At 40.4% G+C, this 26,968-nt stretch overlaps 1 protein-coding gene across 9 annotated transcripts in view; it reads left to right on the top strand.

Moving 5' to 3' along the window:
* The window catches only part of UVRAG (UV radiation resistance associated), a 283,373-nt gene that overhangs the window by 40,772 nt on the left and 215,633 nt on the right, over positions 1 to 26,968 (top strand). For all 9 annotated transcript variants that reach the window (XM_014540397.1, XM_014540405.1, XM_014540399.1 and 6 more), the window contains 2 exons: positions 5,568 to 5,729; positions 8,795 to 8,869. In XM_014540397.1, the coding sequence (XP_014395883.1) occupies positions 5,568 to 5,729; positions 8,795 to 8,869 (237 nt within the window). The remainder of the gene's footprint in view (positions 1 to 5,567; positions 5,730 to 8,794; positions 8,870 to 26,968) is intronic.

Raw genomic sequence — 26,968 nt, 5'->3', positions numbered from 1 at the left:
TTGACATATGAAGTTTTGAAGCTTGCTGTCAATACAACAAAATAGCATACATATCAAATCACATATATATCAACATATGTGTAACTCCATCTATTGAAAAAAATCCGCATTAACTGGTACACCTAGTATTACAGATGTCCTTCTCCCCCGCCCACCATATTTCCCCTCCATCCTGTTGCTACACCACACCCTTGCCACCCTATTGTCTGTGTCCGTAGGTAATGCATACATGCACATAAGATTTTGTCTAATCTCTTCCCACACCCCCCTGCAACCCCGCCTCTGAGAATTGTCAGTTTGTTCCATTTCCATGCCCTTGATTCTATTCCATTCACCAGTTTATTCTGTTCATCAGATTTTTTATTCATTTGATTTTTAGATTCACTTGTTGATAGATATGTATTTGTTGTCACTTTGTTGTTCATAATTTTTATCTTTACTTTTATCTTCTTCTTCCTCTTCTTAAAGGATACCCTTCAGCATTTCATATAATACTGGTTTGGTGGTGATGAACTACTTTAGCTTTTTCTTGTCTGTGAAGCTCTTTATCTGACCTTCAATTCTAAATGATAGCTTTGCTGGGTAGAGCAATCTTGTTTGTAGGTTCTTGCTATTCATCACTTTGAATATTTCTTGCCACTCCCTCCTGGCCTGCAAAGTTTCTGTTGAGAAATCAGCTGACAGTTGTATGGACACTCCCCTGCAGGTAACTGTTTTTCTCTTGCTGCTTTTAAGCTTCTCTCTTTGTCTTTTGCCCTTGGCATTTTAATTATGATGTGTCTTGGTGTGGTCCTTTTTGGATTCCTCTTGTTTGGGGTTCTTTGTGCTTCCTGGACTTGTAAGTCTATTTCTTTCACCAGGTAGGGGAAGTTTTCTGTCATTATTTCTTCAAATAGGTTTTCAATATCTTGTTCTCTCTCTTCTTCTATGGCACTCCCATTTGGGCGTTTTTTGCTTCCTCATATTTCAAATCATTGACTTGATTTTCGGGATCCTCTAGTCTACTGTTGAATCCCTGTATATTATTCTTTATTTCAGTAAGTGTGTGCCTAATTTCTGACTGATCCTTTTCCATTATTTTGGCATTCTCACTAAGATCCTTGAAGGTCTCACTAAATTCCTCGGAGGTTTCTAGAAGATTCTTGAGTAACCGTATAACTGTGGTTTTGAACTCTATATTCAGTAGTCTGCTTTCTTCCATTTCTTTCATTTTTGACATGTTTCTTTGTCTCCACATTTTGGCTGCATCCCTGTGTTTATTTCTATGTATTGGGTAGCTGCTAAGTCTCCTTGAGTTGATAGAGTGGTATCCTATAGGGCCCAGTGGCGCAGCCTCCCCAATCACCTGAGGTGGACACTCTTGGTGCACCCCTTTGTGGGCTGTGTGCACAGTGTTATTGTAGATGAGCCTTGATTGCTGTTGGTGTCACTGGGAGGAATTGACCTCCAGGCCAATTGGCTGTGGGGACCAGCTGCGACTACAGTGGGAGAGCTGCTGTGCAGGAGACACACTTATGGAGCAGGACTTGCTTCAGTGGGGCTTTGGTGCTCACTGAGTCTGCCCCTTGAGTGTGTCACTTATGGATGTGAAGAGTTGTAATCTGGTATGGTCTCATACTGACTGCTGGGTACACGGCTGTTGGGTCTCCAGGCAGGTGCAAAGTCAGCCAATGCCTGGGGCCACCCAGCAGTAGCTACAGAGACATCTGCAGATTCCTCTTGTTTGTATTGGGTTTGGAAGTGTCGATGCAAGGCCCAGCTGTGAAGCAAGGCAGGCTGGTGCTGGTGCTGGCCTTAGGCCTTTTATTGATAGCTTTGGGGCTCTCAGACCCAGCTGTAGCTTGTTTGACAGTTTTTAGGCTGAGAAAGGACAGGCCATTCATATACAAAAGCCACTGTGCACAGCTTGGGTGGGGTTGTAAATTAGGTGGGATGGGGTCTTGGAATCACCAGGGCAGAGCAAACAGAAATGGCTACCAGTCAGTCCTGCACCGAGGAGGTCCCAGCATCCAATGACCGCTGCGAGCACCTCCGTCTGGAAGAAAGCCACCCCGAATTCTTGCCCCGATGCCAGATAGTCCAGTTTCTCCCTGTATGTGTCTGGGTCCCCCAAAGCCTTGCCCAGCAATGGAGCTCAGAGGAAGTGGGAGCTTGTAAATTCAGTTCGTGGTGCCGGCCTATTAAGAGGAGCAGCTCTCTAATTGTAGTACTTCTACTCAGCCAGCTTTCCTGTGGTTCTGGATGATAGTTCTGTATTTTAGTTGTAATTTTTATGTGGTTGTGGGAGGCAGCAAGTATAGGCATTTCCTTGCCGCCATCTTGGTTCCTTGCTCTTTAGTTCTTGACTTTTAATGCCATAAATTAATTATACCTGTTTTTGAGTTTTATGGAAATTAAACAATACAGTATGTACTTTTTTGTGTGTGACTTCCATGTCTTAAGTTTATATCACGAGTCATTCATATTGTGGGGTTATATTTGTAGTTTGTTTGCTCTATAGTATTCTATTCTGTGACTATACCAGAATGTGTCTATTCTTCTGTTGATGGGCATTTGGTTAGTTTCTAGTTTTGAATTAAGATGAGTAGTGCTGCTATGAACTTTCTTGTGTGTATCTTTTGGTTGAAAGTATGTATTCAGAATGGACTTGCTGGGAATATGCAAGGGATCAGCTTTAATGTATATTTCCAGTTTTCCAAAATTATTGTTTTATTTACACTCTCACCAGCAGTCTGAGAGAATTCTCTTTATTCCATATTCTTGTGACCCACTTAATTCCTTAATCTTTTGAATTTAAACTTTTGATAGCTATTATATACAGGATTTTTAAAAGTCTAAATCAATAAATGTATTTTAAATGGCACTTAAACTCAGCACAACTAGTGCCAAGGCTGTGCCTAACTTGAAAGAATTGATATTATCTACAGCTATTTTTAAGGTTGTGCATGTAGAGCTATCTGATGACTGCCACCTGCTGGTCAAATATTATAGGACCATATTGATTTTAGCATTTCTAAAATCAGAATTCATCTTACAATGTGAAGAAAAGTACATGTTAGAATTGATAAATCGGAATATGTTAAATGGTAATAAATACAAATATTGAGTAAAATAAAGCAGCAAAAGGGGGTACCTGGCAGGGGTGGGCTTTCTTGTTTTTCTATGGTAATAATAAAAAAGATACTGTTTAGCAGACACCTTAACAAAGTGAGGGAACAAGTTATGTATCTATGTGGGGGAAAAATGCACAGAGACATAGGTTCCAGGCCAAGAAATAGGAAAGTACAAAAGCAGGAGTGTACTTGAGGTTTTCAAGAAATGCCTTAGGAGTTAGTGTGGCTGAAATGGGTGAGTGTGTGTGGCTTGAGATTTTGTGGCAAATATGACACAGAGGCAAGGGGACTGAGGACAGGGTAGCGGGGGAAATGACCTGGGGAAATAGGAGGAGGTAGTGAAAGGCTGGATCGCGTAAGAGTAAGATTTTAGAAGGGATACAGTTACAGGCCACACAAAATTAGGGGCATCTGATAGACAAGGACCCCCTTTTTCTATTTTCTAATGTCCCAGCACATGCTTTATTTAGAGAAGGCCTATCAGTGTCTGTTGCATTGAGTAACAAGAACAATCCTTGGACAGGTTAGATGTGGAGATGTGTCTGCAAGTTACGTCTGAGTGATGGTTTCTTCTCAGATATATTTGGCATAAAATAATTACTGGTGAATGTGTAGTTCAACTTTAATGTCTCTAGCTTCACCTTGCCATACCCTCCAAACCATTTGTTAACTTTTGGGAAAGTTAACAAAATCTCAGTGACATTGAGATTTTGAAATTATATTATGGTACTAGAGGCCCAATGCACGAAATTCGTCTAAGAGTAGGCCTTCCTTCCCCTGGCTGCCGGCACCGGCTTCCCTTTGGCACCCGGGACCCAGGCTTCCCTCGCAGCATATTATGCTTTTATTATTACAGAAGATATTCTAGAGCATGTCACTTTTGTTGAGGGGGATCTTACAGAGGCGAGGGAATGGCTGCCTCTTCATGTGGTGCAATGTGAAGGCCAGGAAGGTCCTCCAACTCCCGCTCTTTAGCTTTAGGGCCTAAAATTACATCATGAAGAGATACCATAATTTGATTTGTAAGATGCGGTATTTCCCCCATTATTTGGTCGTTTAAAAATTAGTTTTATTGTATTTTGTTGAGACACAGCACATTAAAGGGCACAAATAATAAGAGCCTGATGATTTTTCAATGAGATCAATGTAATCAGAACAATAAATAGAACATTATCAGCACCTCTTGTGTTGTCCCTCTAGTTACTACTACTTCCCAAAGAGAACCATTATCCTGACTTCTGGCACCACAGATTAGTTCTGCTAGTTTTTGAAAATATGGCATATTTTCTTTTGCTTATACATGTCACATTTGTGAGATTCATCCGTGTTGTTGCATGTTCATTAACCTTAAAACCTTTCAGTGGCCCCACATCTTATATCCAGTAAAGGACTGATTCCGTGACAAGGCATAAAATATCTTTGAGTTTAGTCCCCTGTTTATCTCTCCAGCTTTGTGTCCGTCTCTCTTGTGTTGTGCGTCAGCAGTTGCCTTAGTTCCCTGACCCCACTCCCTATTTCACACCCCGAGCCTTGTTTATCTTGTGTCCTTTGCTTGGACTTCCTTACTGTAACCAGGTAAAATCCTACTTGTCCTTTAGTAGCCAAGTTTCATAGCCTCCGTGACGTCTTTCCCCTGTTCCACCTGTTAGAAATGCTCGTCAGCGGTGTGGGAATGAGACAAATGCTTGAAAGTGGATCGGCAGGAGATTTACTCCTGTGCAGAGGAGCGCAGTTGCCTGATTTTCCTTTGGGGCTTTATTTCCTGGTGCGGGTCTGCCCTGCCCCTCATTCTGACTCTGACTCTGACTCTGACTCTGACTCTGACTTGATTGGTCAGGGCTCGGATTCACATTATTGCACGATTGGCTAATTCAGACGAAGGGGAGGGGTGAGGCGGAGCCTACGATGGTGACCCCCTGAGAACCTGAAGGTCATATCGAAATGGCGGAGCCTATGATGGTGGCGAGCTCCTTTCTTTGACAGAAAAGATCCCTGGTTCACTCTCACACTTCAGAGTTTATTATTCCCTCCTGTGCTACTGTGTAGCTTTTGCATCATTCTGTTGTTGAACTTTTAATGGAACAATAGAATTACTTAAATAGAGGTTTGAAGTCAACAGATTTGTGGTACTTTGAGGCATTGTTTATATTTCTTTTCTTAATTGTGTCTTAATTGTTTAATAAATAGATAAATGAATTAACATAGGAAGCTGTACTAATGAGATTAAGACTATATGTTCCTTTTAATGACTATAATAAATAAGAAGAGAAATTTAAAAATACCATTATCACCCCTGTCCTGCTAATTGGAATGTCTTCTTGGTTCACTTAAGTTGGCAATTTAATATATTTATGAGGTCTTTGGTTTTTTACAAACAAAATGATCCCAACCTAATTGAAATAACTGGGAACAAGTTAGAGTCTTTCTCAGGCATGTTTTCATTTCCATCAACAGAATCCAACGTGGCGGAGTCTCGATTTTGGATTAATGCCCGACCGCCTTGATACCTCTGTGTCCTGTTTCGTGGTGAAGATATGGGGAGGGAAGGAGGCCGCCTACCAGCTGCTGATCGAGTGGAAAGTCTGCCTGGACGGGCTGAAGTACTTGGGGCAGCAGGTAACCGAGGCTGCAGTTCCAAGTGGTTCTCTTCTCTGCATTCACCTCTTTAGCTTCCTGTTGATTCTTCTGATTCCACATTTAAAGATTGTTTACTTAATTAGAGAAATTTGAATCTTGCCTTCAACCTTTAATTGAAGAAATTTGTGGAGAAGGACCCTAATCTGCTAATTTAAGGATTAAAAAACAACAACTACTGGCTGCCGCCCTCCGCCCAGGCCCTGACTAGGGAGCAAACCCGCAGCTTTTGGTGGATGGGATGATGCTCCATCCAGCTGAGCCAGCGGCCAGGGCAAGGGTTTCTTTTCTTTCTTTCTTTCTTTTTTCTTTTCTTTTTTTTTTTTTTAGGAAAGAGTATGCTTTCTCATAGCACAAGGCTTCTTCGGTCTTATTGGATGTTCTCCCCCTAGAATCTGAAAATTAAGTTGAAAATAAGGAACATACTATTAAACACCTTCTTTTATGACCATAGAGCTGGGAATAAGAAGAGCTACTTACTGTTTATTGGGCGCAGGGACGACAAATGCCTGGCTTACAATCTGCTCCCTGTTCCCGGGAGTGATGGGCATAGGCGGTCACAGTGCTCATCTCTCCAGGCCCAGGCGTCGCTCCATAATTCCTTCTAACACGGTAACGCGGTGCTCCTAGGTGCAACCAGCCACACGTTAGAACTGCATAGGAAGTGAAACCTGTTTGCCACCCCAGACATAGGTTATTACAATTAATGTTGATGGCAGCTTGTGAAGGTCGATATTATTGCCCCGATTTCCCAGATGGGAGAATTGGTCCTCAGGGAGTTTAAGAAACTGCTCGAGATCACACAGCTCCTTGGAGCTAAGGTTTAAACCCAGACCTGGCCGACTTAAAACTCATTCTCTGTGCCATAGCACACTTTACGTGCATGTCGTCACGGTAGTCACCCACTTCGCCTTGGGGTGAATGCCATTTCTATTTTGTGATACCTATGGGACTACTGTAACCCTAAAACGTTAGTTGTATCTACAAATATCCCTGATGTTTCTTTTTTAAAAAAAATATTTTTTATTGATTTCAGAGAGGAAGGGAGAGGGAGAGAAAAATAGAAACATCAATGATGAGAGAGAATCACTCATTAGATGCCTCCTGCACGCCCCCCCACTGGGCACCGAGCCTGCAACCCAGGCCCGTGCCCCGCCGACCGGAACTGAGCAGTGACCTCCTGGTTTATAGGTCGACGCTCAACCACTGAGCCACACCAGCTGGGCATCCTGATGTTTCTTAATATTTTATTTACCATATACTCTGTGGTGTGTGATTCTTTTATAGAAACAATTTAATTCTACATATTCAGGTTAGAGAAATGTCTGTCCTTGTTTGACTTACCATGCTTTATTTATTTTGTGTCCTTCTGTAGTGATCAGAACAATGCATGTGACAGATATTTTCCTTACCTGCTGCACATTCTAACCGGCTGCAAATCCTTAATCTTCTTTACTTTTGTATTTTACCCCTCTGTTTTAGGGCTGGTCTTAATCAGAAATGGTAAGATAATGACTTTAGGTTGGGCCTCTCTGCTCTCTTTCAGGACCAGAAAGCTTCCTATGATAATTGTTGCATTTACACTGGCCTGCCAGGCCCTGCACTGGAGCACACGCCCTGCCTGTCTCCCCACAGCTGTCTAGTTGGCTCGCTGTGGTTAAGACTGATGCTAAGCACTTGTTTATTTTTCTTCTGAAAGTCTCTTCATTTTGTGGAGGACCGTGTTTCCCCCCTTTTTTTTGTTTTGTTATTCCTCACCCGAGGCTATTTTTCCATTGATTTTTAGAGAGAGTGGTAGGAAGAGGGAGAGACAGAGAGAAACATCGATGTGAGAGGAACACATCAATTAGTTGCTTCCTGCACAAGCCTGACCAGGGCCTGGGCAGGGAAAATGCCCTTAACTGGAATCAAACCCGGGACTCTTAGGTTCTCGAGCCAACGCTCTATCCATTGAGCAATACTGGCTAGGGTGAGGATGATGCTTCTTAACATTAGAGTTGCAGGGCTATAGGTCACAGAGTTGGAATTTGTGTAGAATTGTTATTTATTTCACAAATGTTTGACAGAATTCTTTAGTGAAGTCATCTGGGTGGTAAGATTTCTTTTTAAAAATTTATTTATTGATTGATTTTAGAAAGAAGAGAGAGGGAGAGATAGATAGAGAAATATTGGGATTGATTTGTTGTTCCACTTACTTATATTTTCATTTGTTGATTCTTGTATGTGCGTAGGCTATAGTGATTCTTTCTTCTTTTATTCTTGCTGTTGGTAATTTCTGTCTTCTCTTAGGATCATTCTGACTGGAGATTTACCAATTTTATTATTTTTTCCAAAAAACTGTATTTTGTCTCATTGAATATCTTTATTGTTATTATTTTCAGTTCCACTGATTTCTGCTTTTATCAAGTAATTAAATCTATTTTCATGTTTCACAACTGGATACTTTATGCTATTATGAGCAGTTTTTATCTTAATTCTTAAATTCTAAAGTTTTAACCTTCCTACCTTTCAGGTGAAGGTTAATTTGTGGTGGCATTAACTAAAACTCAAATCAGTTGCATTTGAAAGAGAATGGTATGCAAACAATAAGCAGACATTTAAAGACTTTAGGGATTAGGTATTATTTTTAAACACTCTTTGAAAATATTCATCTTTTATTTTTTCCTAGGGCTTCATGTTTTAAGGTGCTCTTATAGACTAACTGGATTGTGTTTTCTTTGAGATAAGAGAATACATGCTATCGGCTTCTGAATCCCTGCACTTTAAGAATAGTCTCTCCATAACAACCTCAAGAAGTGTTTGTGGAAAATACATGTGAATGATGGTGCCCGTGATCTCATGTGATGGTTTGTGAGGCTTTTGACTAAAGCGGGAAGCCTTGGTAGATTACCTGGTCCAATGATAGGGATGTGTTTTCTACCGGCTTGTTAGATAGAGCCAGCCTGTTTTCCAGCACTGAAGTATCCTGTTGTAACTGTCCTTCTCCAGTCTTATTAAAACTTGATTGAAATGAGAGGAACTAATAGTATGTTTTCCTCCTCTCTTAGATTCATGCCCGCAACCAAAATGAAATAATATTTGGGCTGAATGATGGCTACTATGGTGCTCCATATGAACATAAGGTAAGAGCTTTTCCGAGTGCTAGTTTTGTTTAGTGTGGTTATGCCTTGGCTTATAAGGAAAAACGCGGTGTAAACAGAATCATGTTTTAAGTATTGTAAATTTGTTGTTTACTGTGGCTTAGGAGGAATCCCTTTAAAATGAAACCTTATTTTATAACCACCCCAATTCATCTTTTCTAAATCTAGATTATCTTCATTTTCCTCTAAGGAAATGGAACTGCTTTTTCTTATTCTATATAGTTCTTTGGGGATTAAGAAAGAACAGTGAATTTTGATTAAATGCAATAACAATTTTATTAAATGTTTCAGATATTGTTTAGAACTTTCAATACATCTAAGAAACTATGAGTCAAGTTATATTATAGGCAATGCTATCTCTATTTCTAAAGACAATTAGAGAAAGGAGAGGGAAGAGAATCTATATTTATTAAGTACCTACTATCTTTCCCTTACATGGAAACCCTTTCTCTGGAGACCCTGCCTAATACATCTTTGATCTTTGTCTTGCTCCTGCCCTTTGAAATATGTTTTTATTGATTTCAGAGAGGAAGGGAGAGGGAGAGAGAGAGAGAGAAACATCAATGATGAGAGAGAACCATTGATTGGCTGCCTCCTGCACACCCCACACTGGGGATCGAGCCTGCAACCCGGGCACATGTCCTGACTGGGAATCGAACCATTATCTCTTGATTCTTAGGTCGATGCTCAACCACTGAGCCACCCTGGCCAGGCTGTATGCCAATTATTAAACTAGGTACTGAAAGGGAAAAGCAACAGTCTTTCCCTCCTGTTGTGGAGAAAAACCTGGTTCTTTGCTACTGTGTTTCTCTTCCCTCTGTATCTCCTTTAGTATTCCCACTTCACTTTTGACACTTCTGGTCACCCATTGTGTGGAGGTTTTTTTTCCTAAACCAACAACTTATTCTCTGTGACACCAGCTGGATGTCCTGCAATTGAACTCAATTCTCACACTATCTACCACAGGGTAAGGGCTCAGTGCCACACGACTGCCCTTGCCTACCCCCACTTCAGATGCCAGTTACAATACCAGGTTGTCACCTGTGCTTCTGACCAACCAGCTATAGATCCAAGATTCCAATGACCCCTCCTCGGGTTCGATTAATTTGCTACAGTGGCTCACATAGAAACACATTTGTTACTTTATTAAAGGGTTTCATAAAGGAAACAGAGCAGCAGCCAGATGGAAGAGATGCATAGGGCGAGGTCTGGGAGGCCCTGAACGCAGAGCTTCTGTCCCTGGGGAGCTGGGGCACGTCGCCATCCCAGTGTGTATGTGTTGGCCAACTTGAACTCTGTACTTTTTGGGCATTAAGGAGGCTTCATCACGTAGGCATGATGGATCATTAACTCCATTTTCAACCCTTCTTCCTTCTCAAGAGAATGGAGCGGGGGGCAGGGCTGAAAACTCCAAGCTTCTAAGCATGGCTTGGTCCTTCAGGTGACCTGCCCTCATCCAGGAGCCACTCATTGTTGCCTCATTAGAACAAAAGATACTCCTCTCACCCAGGAAATTTACAAGGATATCAGGAGCCCTGTATTGGGAGCCAAATATTAGAACAAAAGATGCTTTTTAGGCACTTATCACTTAGGGCAGTGGTCGGCAAACCGCCGCTCTCCAGCCACATGCGGCTCTTTGGCCCCTTGAGTGTGGCTCTTCCACAAAATACCACGTGCGGGCGTGCACATACAGGGAATGTTGTGGAGTGAAAGAAGATGTAGTGTCGAGGATTGAGAAAGGTATGTTGAGATGGTTTGGACATATAGAGAGGATGAACGGAAGGAGATAGACGAAACAAGTATACAAGACGAGTGTGGATGGGAGAGTTGGAAGGGGTCGACCTCAGTGAACGTACCTCAATCAGATTGAGGACGTTTTTAGCAAAGGCCAGCTTAGGAGTACCCTAATTAAGTTAATAACAATGTACCTACCTATATAGTTTAAGTTTAAAAAATTTGGCTCTCAAAAGAAATTTCAATCGTTGTACTGTTGATATTTGGCTCTGTTGACTAATGAGTTTGCCGACCACTGACTTAGGGGAATTACAAGGGTTTCAGGAGCTCTGTGCCAATAACTGGGGTCAGAGACCAATATATATACTAGTATATATTATTATCTGATGGGTACTGTGGGCTACAAAAGTATTAGACACATATTCACATTCTTTTAGTTAAGGAGATTAAACTGCATGTTTTAGTTGAGATAAAACTGCATGTATTCCAGAGAGCACTAATTTACAGATAGGTTTAGTTTGAAAATTATTTTGATATTAATTATTTGTGTCTTACAGATAATGCAGGTGAATCACAGCAGAACCTTAAATCAGTTGAAAAGACCTTAGGAATAGGTGCTCTTTCAAATGTTTGGGGACTATAAGAAGAACATTGCTATAACTTGAAGTTGGGGTGGATGGTGGTTGATAAATAGTTAGGTGGCCAGTTGAGATGTTTTCTAGATGGATTTAACTGCTAGGCTGGCAACTGGGGGGACAGGGTGGAATGAGAGGCTGTTGGGCCAGCTTTTTATCCAATAAGCTGGACCTTTCAGATCCAAGTTCAGGAGTTGTGGCTTTAATACAGACATGTAAGGTTATCTTTGCCTGAATTTCCTTTTGGCAAAGACTTCCTTTTAGGCGGATGCTGACAACTACCTGGGTGAATGCACACTCCTAGTGATTAAGGATATGGGTTTTGGAGTCAGATTGAATTGTTTAATTTCAGGCACTACTGCTGCTCACCTATGACAGTGATCTTGGACAAATTGAGCTATGTCTGTGTTTGTGTCCTCATCTACAAATGGAGATAATTTCTATCTCATCATAAGCTATTTTTGAGGATTAAAGATGATAATGTATATATTATAAGCCTGGCACATGAATGGAGTTCAGTAATAAATGGGAATTGCTATTCACTAGGCACTAAACCTTTTGATAAGAGGGAGGGGCTACATTTATAATGCTTATCATTCTGTCAACATTGTGTCCCTTTTTCAGTGCCTGACCTGCAGTGGGTGCTCAATAAAAAATTGTTAATGGATACAGGTGAAGGCTTGATGTATTTAAGACTATCATAAAAATAAATTTTTTTAAAGTACATTTTTATTGATTTTTTTACAGAGAGGAAGGGAGAGGGATAGAGAGTTAGAAACATCAATGAGAGAGAAACATCGATCATCTGCCTCCTGCACACACCCTACTGGGGATGTGACCGCAACCAAGGTATATGCCCTTGACCGGAATCGAACCTGGGACCCTTGAGTCCACAGGCTGACCCTCTATCCACTGGGCCAAACCGGTCAGGGCCATAAAAATAATTTTGAGATTAAAAATCTTGAGGGGATGCTCTCTCTCTCTCTCAGCCTACTTTACCTCCAGCCCAAACTTTTGGAGTTTTATTGTTATGTAACTTGTACTGTCATAATAACTAAATATTGGGTTATTGACAAAGTACAAAAAGCATTAGATTGGTAAGAATTCTTTCCTCAGACTAAAAAATATAGCAGCAATGTCTTCAGCATCCAGTAGATGGCAGTGCTTTCTCATTTTAATAAAGGAGTAGAATCCAAGTTAAAAGGATCAAATCTTTTTGGAATGAAGTTTAGGAGATTGAAATGGCAATTTGGTGATTAATTTCACAAATACAGCCACATCACTTGATGATCTCAAGTGAATAGTCAAACTGAGATGGAAGATTTAGGGACAGCAGCAAGTTTCATAGTCTGAGAGCCTGGACAAAGGAAAAGTCTGTTATTTTAAAATTTCCAAGTTGTGGTACTTTTGAAAAGTAGGAAACCTGAATCCCAGTTTTGTTCTGGTACTGACTGTGTTCCTTGAGCAAATCATTTAACCTCTCTTAGCTTTAGGTTCCTCATCTCAAAAGTAAGAATATCTAATTAGCTATTAAATGCTGGGGGAATACCAGAGTTATCCAGTTCAACACCTTTATTTCATGGATGCAGAAACTGAGGCTCAGGAAGTCTCATGAGCTCTTGAACCTGACATGGCAAATATGTTTTATGCTATAGAATATAACTTGGACAAAACTATAGTAATATCATATACATGTAATATATAATAGTATAAAATCACTACATACTTTCATAGCTCTTAACTTTAAGAATTTGCCTATAAATTATTTCACCCCATCCTAAAAATAGCCTGTGAGGAAGGTCGAGCCTCTGTTAGCAGTTTTAGTGGTATCAGTAGCAGGCATCTAATAGGTATAGCATAAGTATTTGGAGAATAAATGAATGGCCAAGATATCAGGACCATTTAGTGGCAGAGCCAGGATCAGAACACATCGCTCTATTTCTAGATATGCATTTTCTTCATTATACATGCCACTTGTGTAAAAGTGATGGATAGATGATTTTCATCATTCGATTTCTTTTTTAGGTTTCTTCCATCTTTTAACTTGATTAACTGTGATTGTGATTACTTGAGATATCTTCTTTAACTTATAGAAACTTAGTTATTAGTATTTTCATTTTCAGGATAAAGATGCTGAAACCTAGAAAAGTTAAGAGATTTCCATTTAGTTAACTTTATGGGACTGCGAAATTTGAAAAATGGCTATTTCCTCTTGTTAATCAAATTAATGGATGCTAACTTGTTTCCAAAGCACGTTCCACGCAGTACGCAAGCAGAACATTCAGAAGTAGGGATTAAGTGCCACAAGCAGCCTATGTTTTAACAACAGAGAAAGAGCTATGGTATAATTTCTGTACAGGTCTCAAGCAAAAGTTGGAAAATCATAAAAATAGCTCATTCCTACACATATCCTGTTCAGTTTTCTTTGTAGCCACCCTCTCCCCTATTACAAAATGCAAGGAACAAAGACTAGACAAATCCTCAGGGGCAGTTTCCTTTTTTTTTTCTTTCTAAATTTTGTATTTTATTGATTTTTTACAGAGAGGAAGGGAGAGGGATAGAGAGTTAGAAACATCGATGAGAGAGAAACATCGATCAGCTGCCTCCTGCACACCTCCTACTGGGGATGTGCCCGCAACCAAGGTACATGCCCTTGACTGGAATTGAACCTGGGACCTTTCAGTCTGCAGGCCGACGCTCTATCCACTGAGCCAAACCAGTTAGGGCTCGGGGCAGTTTCTAATAGCTGACTGCTTTGTTATAAAACATCTAGGTAGTTATGAGCTCAGTTTACATCCAGGGTAAAACTTTGTTTCTGAATGATCTGAGCTGGTGTGATATCCTAGTTACAGTATTACACCAGGTAGGTATAGAGCCTTTGGAATCGACTATTGCTAGTTTTCATTTGCTGAGTGCCTACTTTATATCAGATACTATACAAGCTACTTCACATGTTTTTATTTAATCTATGTGACAACTCTACAAGGTATTATATCATCGTTTTATAGGTAAAGTACCCTAGAAGAGAACATTAAATTATTGATCCAAGATTACATAGCTAGTAAGATCTGACTTATTCAAAGGCCTTTTCTCTCAACCACTATGCTACACGGCATCTCTACATTTCTTCCCAGTTCATATAGCATGTCACAGTACCAAGTCTCTACCTTTACATTTAACCAGAGATATCCACTCTGTGCATTATGAGAATAAAATGAGAGAGTACACGGGAACGTGCTTTGAGTGATATAAATTGTACAGGCTTTGGGTATTTATTATTGTAGAGTGGGCATGCAATGCCCATGAGGCCATCAACTCTCTGAAGTCCACATAAGTTCCAGGTATTAGTCACTATATTTGGCTTCCCTCTGAGTCTTTTTTTCCTCCCCTTTTCTCTTGGATCAAATTAACTTCTGACAGATGTTTGGAAAATCATCTTATCCTGTAATTCATATTTATAAATCCCCCTGCTGCAGTGTGGTCCCCATGCTCTTTCTTCATTGAAGCCAGAGAATAATCTGGGAAAATGCCATGTTTCCTGTTATGAATTTGGAGGCTCTTGTCTTCTTAGCACAATTTTTGAGCTTTTCAGAATTTTAATACTGGAAAACTCAAAGACAAGCATGGTTCTTCGTATAGATATTTTAGATTCTTGAAAAGTAAATAGAAACAGCTTGACTCGTCCTCACTAGGGAATTCAGAGAGTTTAAATTTTTATTTAGTTTACAATTTTGAAAACTAGTTTTTATTATTCTTTGTTAGATTTGTGGTGAGGGCATTCTTGACCATTTCCACCCCCCCTCTGCTAGTTTCAGTTTAAACTGTTCTACAAAGCTGGGAATCCCTTTCTTTCATTAAAAAATCTTTCCACCAATGCTAGTTAACATGATGTCACTATTGCCTTTTCTTCCTCTCTCACTTGTCTCTTCTCTCACAGTTGTAGTCATTTGTGTATACATCTTTCTTCCTGTTAGGGCATTAGCTCATGTAGAACTGAGGTTCTGTCTCATTTTTATAATCCTAGGATTTAGTTAGTAAATAGACTTTACTTAGTAAATATTTTTCCATGAGTTGCTGAAGTCTACTAGAATCACATGGTTGCTATCTCTATTCTAGAATACTAGAGGCCCAGTGCACAAAAATTTGTGCACTCGGGGATGGGGGGACGGACCCTCAGCCCGGCCTGTGCCCTCTCGTGGTCTGGGACCCCTCAGACTCCCCGGGGTATTGGGCCTAAGCTGGCAGTCAGACATCCCTCTGGCAGCCTGGGAGCCCTCGGGGGATGTCCACTTGCCAGCGGGGAGCAGGCTTAAGCTGCAGTCGGACTTCCTTAGCACTGCTGAGGAGGCGGGAGAGGCTCCCGCTACCACCACTGTACTGGCAGCCATCAGCCTGGCTTGTGGCTGAGCAGAGCTCCCCCTGTGGGAGCGCACTGGCCACCAGGGGGCAGCTCCTGCATTGAGCATCTGCCCCCTGGTGGTCAGTGTGTGTTATAGTGACCAATAATTCCCAGTGGTTCTTCTGTTAGGGTCAATTTGCATATTACCCTTTTATTATATAGGATACTTTTCACTTAAGGTATGGCTACTTTAGCAGGATCACTTTTAGTCCTCACGCCAGAGAGTGGCATTGATGACAGTCAGTCCACTTCAGACTTGTAGTGTGTGACTACGAATGTGATCCTTTTTTGAGGGTTGTTTGAAACACTGAACTGTGAACAAGAATCTATCCCTGTTGATTTTAACTAAAATAAAATAAATAATAAAAATAAATAAATAAAGAGCTCTGGCTGGTGTGGCTCAGTTGGTTGGGCATTGTCCAGTGCACCAAAAGGTTGCCAGTTCGATTCCCAGTCAGGGCACATGCCTGGGTTGTGAGTTTGATCCCTGGTAGGGGGCGTGCAGAAGGCCATGTTTCTCTTTCCCTCTCCCTTCTTTTCTCTCTCAAAACCAATTAAAAATATTTAAAAAATAAATAAAAAGAATTGATTTTAGTTTCAGGATCTGTATACCTTTGCTTAATAACATTATTCTTATTCTCATTGCTTCTTACTGCTTTGAGGGAGAGGAAAACATTCTCTGTTGTCTCAAACCTTAGACCAAATCTAGGGGAATACACATTTTTAGCTCCAGTTCAGTGTCTAAGAAGACGTCTTGCCTCCCTCCTTAATAGCTCACCATCTGGGCTTCATCAGAGTTCAGAAGCAGGGGGTGTCCAAGGCTAGAAGGTGCTTGACAGAGGTACTTGCACAATTTTTCTCAGTTTTAACTTGGCTGACACTTAAAAGTGTATTAGTGTCCAAATAAACATATACACATAGGAACACAGGCTGTCTGTTGATTCATCAGGTAGCTATTTTAGGAGTAGTTGTATAAATAAATACTATATATTTTTTTAAGTACATGCATTGCATCTAAAAATGTGTTCAAGTAGTAGAATGAGCCATTGTTGTTGTTGTTTTTTTCTTGCCCATTATAATTTCTTATTCTACTTAAGTAAGTGGAAGGACTATTTGCAAAGTTTACTTACGGTTTTAAGAATAACATAGAACACTGACAGACAGGCCTGCGACAGAAAGCTTTCGGTGGAGCCCTTAAATTACTGTCCTTAGGCTTCTACTTGGGCCTTTTGTCTTCACATTAACATACTAGAGGCCCGGTGCACGAAATTCATGCACTGGGGGGGGGGGGGGTGTCTCTCAGTCCAGCCTGCACCCACTCCAGTATGGGAGCCTTCGGGGGATGTCTGATTGCCAGCAATCGGACATCCCTCTCACAATCCAGGACTGCTGGCTCCCAACTGCTCGCCTGCCTGCCTGCCTGATTGCCCCTAACTGCTCCCCTGTCAGCCCGATCGCCCCCAACTGCCCTCCCCTGCCGGCCCGGTCGCCCCCAACTGCCCTCCCCTGCTGGGCTGATCGCCCCCAACTGCCCTCCCCTGCTGGCCCAGTAGCCCCCAGTTGCCTTCCCCTGCTGGCGTGGTCGCCCTTAACTGCCCTCCCTTGCTAGGCTGATCGCCCACAACTGCCCTCCCCTGCCGGCCATCTTGTGGCAGCCATCTTGTGACAACATGGGGGTGACCATCTTGTGACCACATGGGGGTGGCCATTTTGTGCGAGGGTGTGATGGTCAATTTGCACATTACCTCTTTATTATATAGGATTGTTTCTGGATGATTCAGACTCCTCCCAAATCTACATCTCCAGTCTGTATTTCCATACATCCAGACTTGTGTCAGATTGCTTGGATGTTTCAGACTCACAACACTCTATAGGTCCCAAACTGAGCTCAGTTCCCCTCCCCCTTTCAAAATAACCCTCCTCTGTGTGCTCCTTAGTTCAGTGAATGGTGCTGCTATCCATCCATTTTCTCAAGTGAGAACAGGGAGTCATGTTGGACCCCGTCCCCTTTTTAAAAATTACTTATTTGAATCACTACTGATGGTGCCTACTAAATATCTTCTTTCCTGGTTCTTGGCTGTATAGCCAGATTTATCTTGCTAAAAATGCTGGTCATGTCTCTTCTTCATGCAGATCATTTCAGAGTAATTAATGAATGGCGTATAAGGTCTTGCTGTGATCTGGTTCCTGATTTCTAAGTACTCCACCATATCACTTTCTTATGCTAAAATTTACCCGTCTCAGTTTTAGCTTAGATCCCATTTCCACAGAATGTTTTTCTGTAAATGCCCCCTAAATCCAGTTTGGATCCTCCTCTTATTCCCCATAGCACCTTGCATTTCATTTTCCTTATGATTGACCCTTATTCTGTTATATTCTGATTGCCCATTTGCTCATCTCTCTTTCTTATTACAATGTAAACTGTGTAAGGGGAGGGACAGTGTCTCTCTTCAGCGCTAATTTGTCCCTAGTGCTTGGTACTGTGCCAGGTATAGAGTAATAATTTAATAGCTATTTGAAGAATGAGTGGATGAAGCTTCTGTAGCAGCAGATCATTAAAAATTCTATTGGGATATACTGCTTGCTCATCATCAGTTATGTAGCTTGTTACTCAAAATTCAAGTTCTCTTTTTTAAAGTAGTTTTGACTCTTTCTGCATAGATACCTGTCATTCGTAAGTTATTATAGTTTAAATGGAACTCTTTATTTTTCTCTCCAGATTTGCTTTCCCTTCCAATTTTCCACATCTTTATAACTATTTTCTCATTTATCCAGGCCTCAAATCTTGTAGTTAGGTTTGATTGATTTCTTTTATCCACTCGATTCAGTCATTAGACTCTTGAGTCCTTCTTTGAAACAACTTACATCCATGGCTACTTTTCCATCTCCATTGCCATAATCCAAGCTCAGACCGGCATCCCTAGAGGGCTGATTACTGCATTAGTTTCCTGGCGGGTCTAATGACTATACTCTCTATGTATCCACTCTGTCTTATTCACCGCTGCCTAACCAGTCTTCCTAAAGCTCACTCGCATTTTGGTTGTATAGAGCAAGATGCGTACAAATCTTTGACCCGATTTCCATCTCTCCATTAGCCTAAATTCAGCCAGTGTTGTTTAGGTTCTATCTCTGCTTTTATCTTTACTTCCTCTCTCTCTCTCTCTCTCTCTCTCTCTCTCTCTCTCTCTCTCTCTCTTTTTTCATAGTTTGAGTTCTCATTACCTCTAGTAAGTGGATTTTTAATAAAGCCTCCTAAGTGGTATTTGGACATTCTGCCTCCTCCAGTTTATTTTATTTGTCATTGCCAGAGTAACCGTCCTTAAATGTAGGTCTCATTATTAGCTGACACTGTCGGAAACCTTTCATGAGCCCTTATTGACCAGAGTTGTCTTGGCTTTTTAGCATGACACACATGGCTCTCTGTGCCCTCATGCTCCCAACTTAATCATTCAGCCATATCTCCCACTGTTTTCCTCTTCAGGATTCCCAGTCATTTTCATACCACAAAGTTGAACAAATTGGACCACTATTTAATGCTCTAACGTAGCTTGTATTTCCCATTGTCATGCTTTGGCCAAATGTATTCGGTCTGTATGGGACTTCCCTTCACTGCCATTCAGCTTTTTAATACTTCTTAATCTATCTCAAATACTGCCACTGATTGTGATCTTTGATGTTCCTGCTTCTACTTGATGGAATCTTTACCATATCAGAACTCCTGTAGCTTTTCTTTTTAACCTTTCTTTTGGCATCTTTACATTTTTTCCTTTACTTGCAAACTTAACTGGGTTGTATACTTTTATAAGGATGGTAGCAATTGCCTGACACCTTCTATGTATTAGGTGTTTAGTAAACACTGAAATGAATAAGTGTATGTATAATACTATTTGCTTTATAATCAGTTATCCTGTCACCTGGATTTCTTCAGTACAATTTTTATAGTTTTAATAAAGTTAAGGACAGTCTTAGGACTGCTGTAGCAGCTAAAATGTACGTAACACATTTAAAAGGTGACTCATTCAGTGATCTAATACAGGGGTAAGCAAACTACAGTCCACATGTTTTTGTGTGTCCAGCAGGCTAAGAATGGTTTTTACATTTGTAATGAATTTGAAGGAGAAAACAAAGAATATGTGAGAGATGATATGTGGTTGGCAAAGCCTAAAATATTTACTATCTGGCCATTGACTGGGAAAGTTTGTTGACTGCTGATCTAGAAACACACCTGATCATCTGCCTAGACTTGCTCCTGCTCATGGGATATGTGAAAATATCTGCTTCCTTGAACAGTTTAGTAGATACTCACCCAGACCTTCTTTGAAAACAAATGGGTAGGCCTGGCTTCAGAAGAATTTTGAGTGACATGTAAATCTCTGGGCTCTTTGGCACTTAGCAGTATCTCACACAGATAACCAGATACAAACAAGCCATTTCTTTCCATTATACCCCTTCATCAGAGGTCTGTCGGGATTGCACATCTGGTGAAGTTAGATGTCATTCAGAACAAGGCTCTTAGCGTATTTCAAGAATGATAATTGCTAAGTGGTGGCTGAAGCAGAAGGGTTTAATAATGTCCTTAAGTTGCCTTAAATGTACATGGACCCAGAATTTTAGAACTGGAAAAGGTCTTGGAGATCAAGTGTAGCATGGTCATTAAGAACATGGGCTGTGGAGCCAGACTGCATGGCTCTTCTACTTAATCCTCTCTGTGGCTCAGTTTCCTCACCTTTAAAGTGGGGATAATAATAGTATCTGTTTCACAGGGTTGTGTGACTATTAAATATGTTAACCTTTAGCATATTAACATTTATTAAAATTAACATGGGAAACAACACTGCCTGGCATACTGTAAATGCTCACAAATGTTTTCCTTGTGTCTGTTGCTTTCATTGTTTAATGATTGTTTTTAGTAGCAGTAATCTCATCTCATTTTATAATTAAAGAAACTGAGGTCTGGAGGAGTTAAATGTTTTTCTTCACGTTCGTGACAGGCAGAGTGGATTAAAAACCTTTCATTTGAATGCTCTTTCCCTGCTGTAATGTATTGCTTTTAGTTGTGTGTTTGTCGTGTGGACGAGTTTTTAATAGGAAAAAATGTTTGTCAGCTTTTGCATAAAATAAGAAAGGATAAATGGAATGTCATTAATCATTTCTCCTAAGAATCTTCAGTCTACTTCTAGTGGCTTTTATTATTTTGGATTTTATAGCTAATTTATAGGACTATCTTTCTTATTTTTGTTCTCTTTTTAATCTGCCCTCATGATATGTAAATTACTTCTTAGCCATCTCTTATTTTTTGAGAGAAAATTCACATAACATAAAATTAACCATTTTAAAGTGTACAATTTAGTTGCATTGGTATTTTCATAATGTTGTGTAGCCACCACCTCTATCAAGTTGCATAACGTTTTCATCACCCCAAAAGAAATTCCACATCCATTAAACATTCACTCTACATTTTGCCCTCCCCATCCCCCCGGCAAACACCAGTCTACTTCTGTCTCTGTGGATTTATGTATTCTGAATATTTCATATAAATGGAATCATGCAATATTTAACCTTCTGTGTTTGGGTGCTTTCACTTAGCAGAATGTTTTTGAGGTGCATCCACATGTAACATGTGTCAATACTTCTTTCTTTTTATGGCTGAGTAATATCCCATTGTATGAATATGCCATATTTTGTTTATCCATATCTGTTGATGAATGTTTAGCTATTTCTATCTTTTGGCTATTGTGAATAGGGCAGCTATGAACATTTGTGTACAAATACTTGTTTAAGTACCTGTTTTCAATTCTTTTGGACGTATACCTGGACTGGCATTCCTGAGTCATATGGTAATTCTGTTTACCTTTTTGAGGAATTGCCAAACTTTTTTTCCTCAGAGGCTGAACATTTTACATCTCCAGCAGCAATGTATGAGGATTCTAATTTCTCTACATCCTTGTCAACAGTTACTTTCTGTTTTTTACCCCCAATCTTAAAATTCTATCTGTCATCTATCTATCTATCCATCCATCCATCCTAGCGGGTATAAAGTATCTCATTGTAGGTTTTTAAAAAAATATGTTATTTTATAGATATTTTTAGAGAAAGAAGAAAGGAGAGAGAGAGAAACATTGATGAGAGAGAAACATCTATCAGCTGCCTCCTGCACACCACCTACTGGGGATTGAGCCCACAACCCAGGCATGTACCCTGATTGGGAATCGAACCTATGACCACTTGGTGCTTGGGATGATGCTCAACCAACTGAGCTACACAGGCTAGGGCTCTCATTGTAATTTTGAGTTGCATTTCCCCAATGACATTGAACATCTTTTCATGTGCTTGTTTGCTATTTGTGTAACTTTTTTTGGAGAAATGTCTTTAAGTACTTTGCCTATTTTTAATTGGATTTTGTAGCTAATTTATAGGACTCTTTCTTATTTTTGTTCTCTTTCTCATCATGTTTGTCTTGTTATTGTTGAGTTGTCAGAGTTCCTTATGACTTCTGGATATTAGACCTTCATCAAATATATGATTTGCAAATATTTTCTCCCATTTTAGTTTGTTTTTGCACTTCCTTTATAGTGTTCTTTACACAAAAAGTTTAAAATTTTGATGTAGTTTAATTTATTATTTCCTTGGATGGTCATACTTTTGGTGTTATATATCTAAGAATCCATGGGCAAATCCCAGGTTATATAAATGTACCTCTGTGTTTTCTTCTAATAGTTTTATGTTTTTAGCTCTTACAATTAGACTTTGTTAAATTTTGGGGGTAATTTTTGTACATGGTATTAAGGATGGACCCAACTTCATTCTTTTGCATGTGGCTACTCAGTTGTTTCAGCATCATTTGTTGTAAACACTGTTCTTTCCCCATTGAATAATAGTCTTGGCACCTTTGTTGAAAATCAATTGAATATAGGTGTATGAATTAACTTATGGGTTCTCAGTTCTATTCCACTTATCTATATATCTCAGCTTATGCCAGTACTACACTTGTGATTACTGTTACTTTGTAGTAAGTTTTGAAATTGGTAAGCATGAGTCCTCCAATTGGTGTATATTACATTGATTGATTTTCATTTATTGAACCACTCTTATATACCTTGAATAAAGCCCACTTATTCCTGGCATATAATCCTTTTAAGAAATTATTTTTAATTGTGGCAAAATATACAGAATGTAATATTTATCACCTTAACCATTTTAAGTGTACAGTTTAGTAGTATTAAGTAAGTTCACATTGTTGTGCAACCATTGCCACCATCCATCTCCAGAACTCTTTTCATCTTGTAAAACTGAAACTCTCTACTCATTAAGCACTAAGTCTCCATCTTCCCCTTTCCCAAGTGTCCTGGCACTCACCCTACTGTTTCTATGAATTTGACTACACTAGGTACCTTATGTAAGTGGAATCATACAGTATCTTCTTTTGTCACTGGCTTCTTTTATGTAACACTAGGGGCCCAGTGCATGAATTCATGCACCTTGAAAGGAACTGTGTGGGCTGCAAGGCTGCAGTGGGCACAGGGGCGCCCCCGCCCAGTCCCTCCCGCCATGGCCCCTGGTTCCCTGTCTGCCAACAGCCCCGTTCCTGCCGTTGCCAGTCCCATGGGCTGACGCCACCGGCCCTGCTTGCACCCGCTGACGGCGTGGAGCAATTGGGGCCAGTGCCAGCAGCAGGTTGGAGCAGGGCCGGAGCCGTCAGTGGGTGTGAGTGGCAGCTGCTGCCCCGATTGCCCCTCAGGAGCAGGGGGAGGTGGAGAAGCCCTCAGGGGCGATCGGGGCAGTAGCCGCTGCTCGCACCCACTGATGGTGCCAAGCGATCAGGACTGGTGCCGGGTGCCAGCAGCGGGTGTAAGCAATGGCTTCAGCGCCAGCTGCGGGTGTCAGCGGGGCCGGTGCTGGCAGCAGGTGCAAGCACCGGGCAGGACCACAGTGCGCAGGAGCAAAGAATTTTTAGTAACCACCAGAGGCTTGCCCTGGAGACAGTGACTGGCACCCCGACTTGGTCTGGCGCCCCCGCTCACCTCCTCCACCATCCTGCTGTGGCCGACACCCACCATGTTCCATGTTCTGTGCGCGCCCCCTGATGGTCAGCGCACGTCATAGTGACCGGTTGTTTGGTTGTTCCACCATTCGGTCTATTGGTATATTAGCCTTTTATTATGTAAGATAATGTCATCCATATTATAGCACACATCAGAATTTCCTTCCTTTATAAGGCTAAATAACATTCCATTGTATGAATATATGCTACACATTTTGTTTGTTGATTCATCTGTTGATGAACTTTAGGTTTCTTCTACCACTTGACTGTTGTGAATAATGCTATTATTGAACATGGATGTAAAAAATCTGTCTTTGAGTCTTGTAATTCTTCTGGATATATGTCCAGAAGTAGAATTGCTGGACCAAATGGCATACACCTTTTTTAATATTCTACTGGATTAATTTTGCTAATATTTTGTTGAAGATTTTTACATTTGTATACATAAGGGATATTGGTCTCTAATTTTCTTGTGATATTATCTGGCTTTGTTATCAGAGTAATACTTGTGTCATAAAATGAGTTAAGAAATATTTCTTCCTCTTCCATTTTTGGATAGACTTTGAGAAGGATTAGTGTTATTATTTTTAAAAAAATGATTGGTAGAATTCACCAGTCAATTCATGTGGTTCTGGGCTTTTCTTTCCTGGGATTTTTATGATTACTGATTCAACCTTTTTACTTGTATTCTGACTTCGTTAAATTAACATTTGTTAAGTGGAGCATAGGGGGCCAGATGGTGAGCTATGATTTAACCACAGATCATAAGAGAAACTGAAATAGAGAAGTTTATTACTCACAGGTTCTAGAGGAATTACAGGACATGCCTCAAAGAGCCACCTAGGGGCAGGAGACAGAGGCAGCACCTTGGTACATGCCTTTATTAGAATCCATGGGTGGAGTGCTTTGGGCTTCCTGGGCTAGGGCTGAGCTGGTCAATTTAAACCAAAGGAGCAGAGTTTTGGTAGTCTCCATGTTTGTTTGTTTTTTATTTAATTTTCTTTTCTTTATTGATTAAGGTATTACATATGTGTCCTTATCTCCTCATTGCCTCTCCACCCCCCCCCACCCCCTCATGCCCTCACCTCCATTGGGTTTTTTTTCTAGTGCGTGCATAAGGCATACAGGTGCTGGTAGCAGGGGAGACGACTGCTTGATCACAAGTCAGATCAGGAACTTACATTTGCTTCTGACTCTGTGAGCTGCCATCCAGGCGTGCGCTTCCCTGAGGGGCTAGTGTCAGTTTAAGGTCCTTGCGGGCTGCTTGCTCAAGTAAAATGGATGCCAAGGCAGCAATACCGTGGAGTAGCTTAGCTAAACTTTTAGACAATTTGTAGGTCTTTTCAGATTTTCTGTTTTTTCTTGAGTTATTTTTGTGTTTTGAGTTGTTTCCATTTATCTAGGTTATCTGATTTGTTGGCATGCAATTGTTCATAGTGTTCTTCTGTAATACTTTTTATTTCTGTAAGGTTGGTGATAATGTTCTCATTTTCACTCTGATTCTAGTGATTTGAGTCTTCTCTCTTTTTTTCTTGCTCAGTCTAGCTTAAGGTTTGTCAGTTCTGTTGATCTTTTCAAAGAACTAACTTGGTTTTGTTGATTTTTTTTTCTTTGTTGTTTTTGTATTTTCTATTCCATGGATCTCTGCTCTAATTTTTATTATTTCCTTCTTTCTTGTTTTGGGTTTAGTTTATTCTTTTTCTAGTTTCTTAAGGTAGAAGATTATTGATTTGAGCTCTATTTTTTTTTTTTTTTAGATGTAGATGTTTGCAGCTATTAATTACACTCAGAGCCATACCGGCCAGGCTCCATTCTTTAATTTTCAATCTATTTGTGTTTTTGGTTCTAAAGTGCATCCCTTGTAGATAGCCTATAGTGGGTTGCTTAAAAATATATTTTCTGCCATCCTCTGCCTTTTAATCCACTTACATTTAATGTAATTACAGATATGGAAGTTCTGCCATTTTTCTATTTGCTTTCTTATATCATTTTTGTTTCTTATTTCCTTCATTACTACCTTTTTTAGTGTTATCTACTTTCTCATGTAACATTTTGATGGTTTTCTCATTTATTTTACTATGTATCTTTTAGTTATTTTCTTAGTGGTTACCCTGGGGATTACAATTAACATTAATTTAAAACAATCTAATTCAAATTAATATCAATTTAGTTTTACTATTGTATAAAAACTTTTCTTATATATTGCCGTACACCAATTCCAGCATATCATAATTTTAAGAGAGCTCCGTTCCCCTTTGTGTTACTATTGTCACAAGCAACATCTTATTTATTATTTTTATTATATTTTTATTGATCTCAGAGAGGAAGGGAGAGGGAGGGAGAGAGAGAAACATCAATGATGAGAGAGAATCATTGATTGGCTGCTTCCTGCACATCCTCTCCTGGGGATTGAGCCCGCAACCCAGGCATGTGCCCTTGACCAAAATAGAACCTGGTACACTTTTGTCCGCAGGCTGATGTTCTAGCCCAGCGGTTCTCAACCTGTGGGTCGCGACCCTTTTGGGGGTCGAACGACCCTTTCACAGGGGTCGCCAAAGACCATCTGAAAACACATATATAATTACATATTGTTTTTGTGATTAATCACTATGCTTTAATTATGTTCAGTTTGTAACAATGAAAATACATCCTGCATATCAGATATTTACATTACGATTCATAACAGTAGCAAAATTACAGTTATGAAGTAGCAACGAAAATAATTTTATGGTTGGGGGTCACCACAACATGAAGAACTGTATTAAAGGGTCGTGGCATTAGGAAGGTTGAGAACCACTGTTCTAGCCACTGAGCCAAACTGGCTAGGGCACAAATTACATCTTTATAATTGTGTGATCATCAAGATAGTTCTGTAATTATTGTTTCATATGTTATCTAATTGATTTTTAAATGCTAAACCAACTTTACATTTTTAGAATAAATTAAGTCAATAATGATGTGTGTTATTATTTTATTCTTATAATATACTAGAGGCCCGATGCACAAAAATTTGTGCACTCGGGGGGTGGGGAGGGGGGTCCCCCAGCCCGGCCTGTGCCCTCTCCCAGTCTGGGACCCCTCGGGAGATAACGACCTGCTGGCTTAGGCCTGCTCCTGGGTGGCAGAGGGCAGGCCCAATCCCTAAGTGCAGCCCCTGGTCAGGCTCAGAGCAGGGCCGATTGGGGAGTTGGGGCGCCGCCCCGTCATGCACAGAGCAGGGCGGATCGGGAGGTTGCAATGCCGCCCTCACTCACGCTCAGGGTAGGGCCGAT

This window comes from Myotis brandtii, unplaced genomic scaffold (genome assembly GCF_000412655.1).
Source record: "Myotis brandtii unplaced genomic scaffold, ASM41265v1 scaffold244, whole genome shotgun sequence".
Taxonomy (NCBI): domain Eukaryota; kingdom Metazoa; phylum Chordata; class Mammalia; order Chiroptera; family Vespertilionidae; genus Myotis; species Myotis brandtii.
This window is presented reverse-complemented; position numbering and strand designations above follow the sequence as displayed.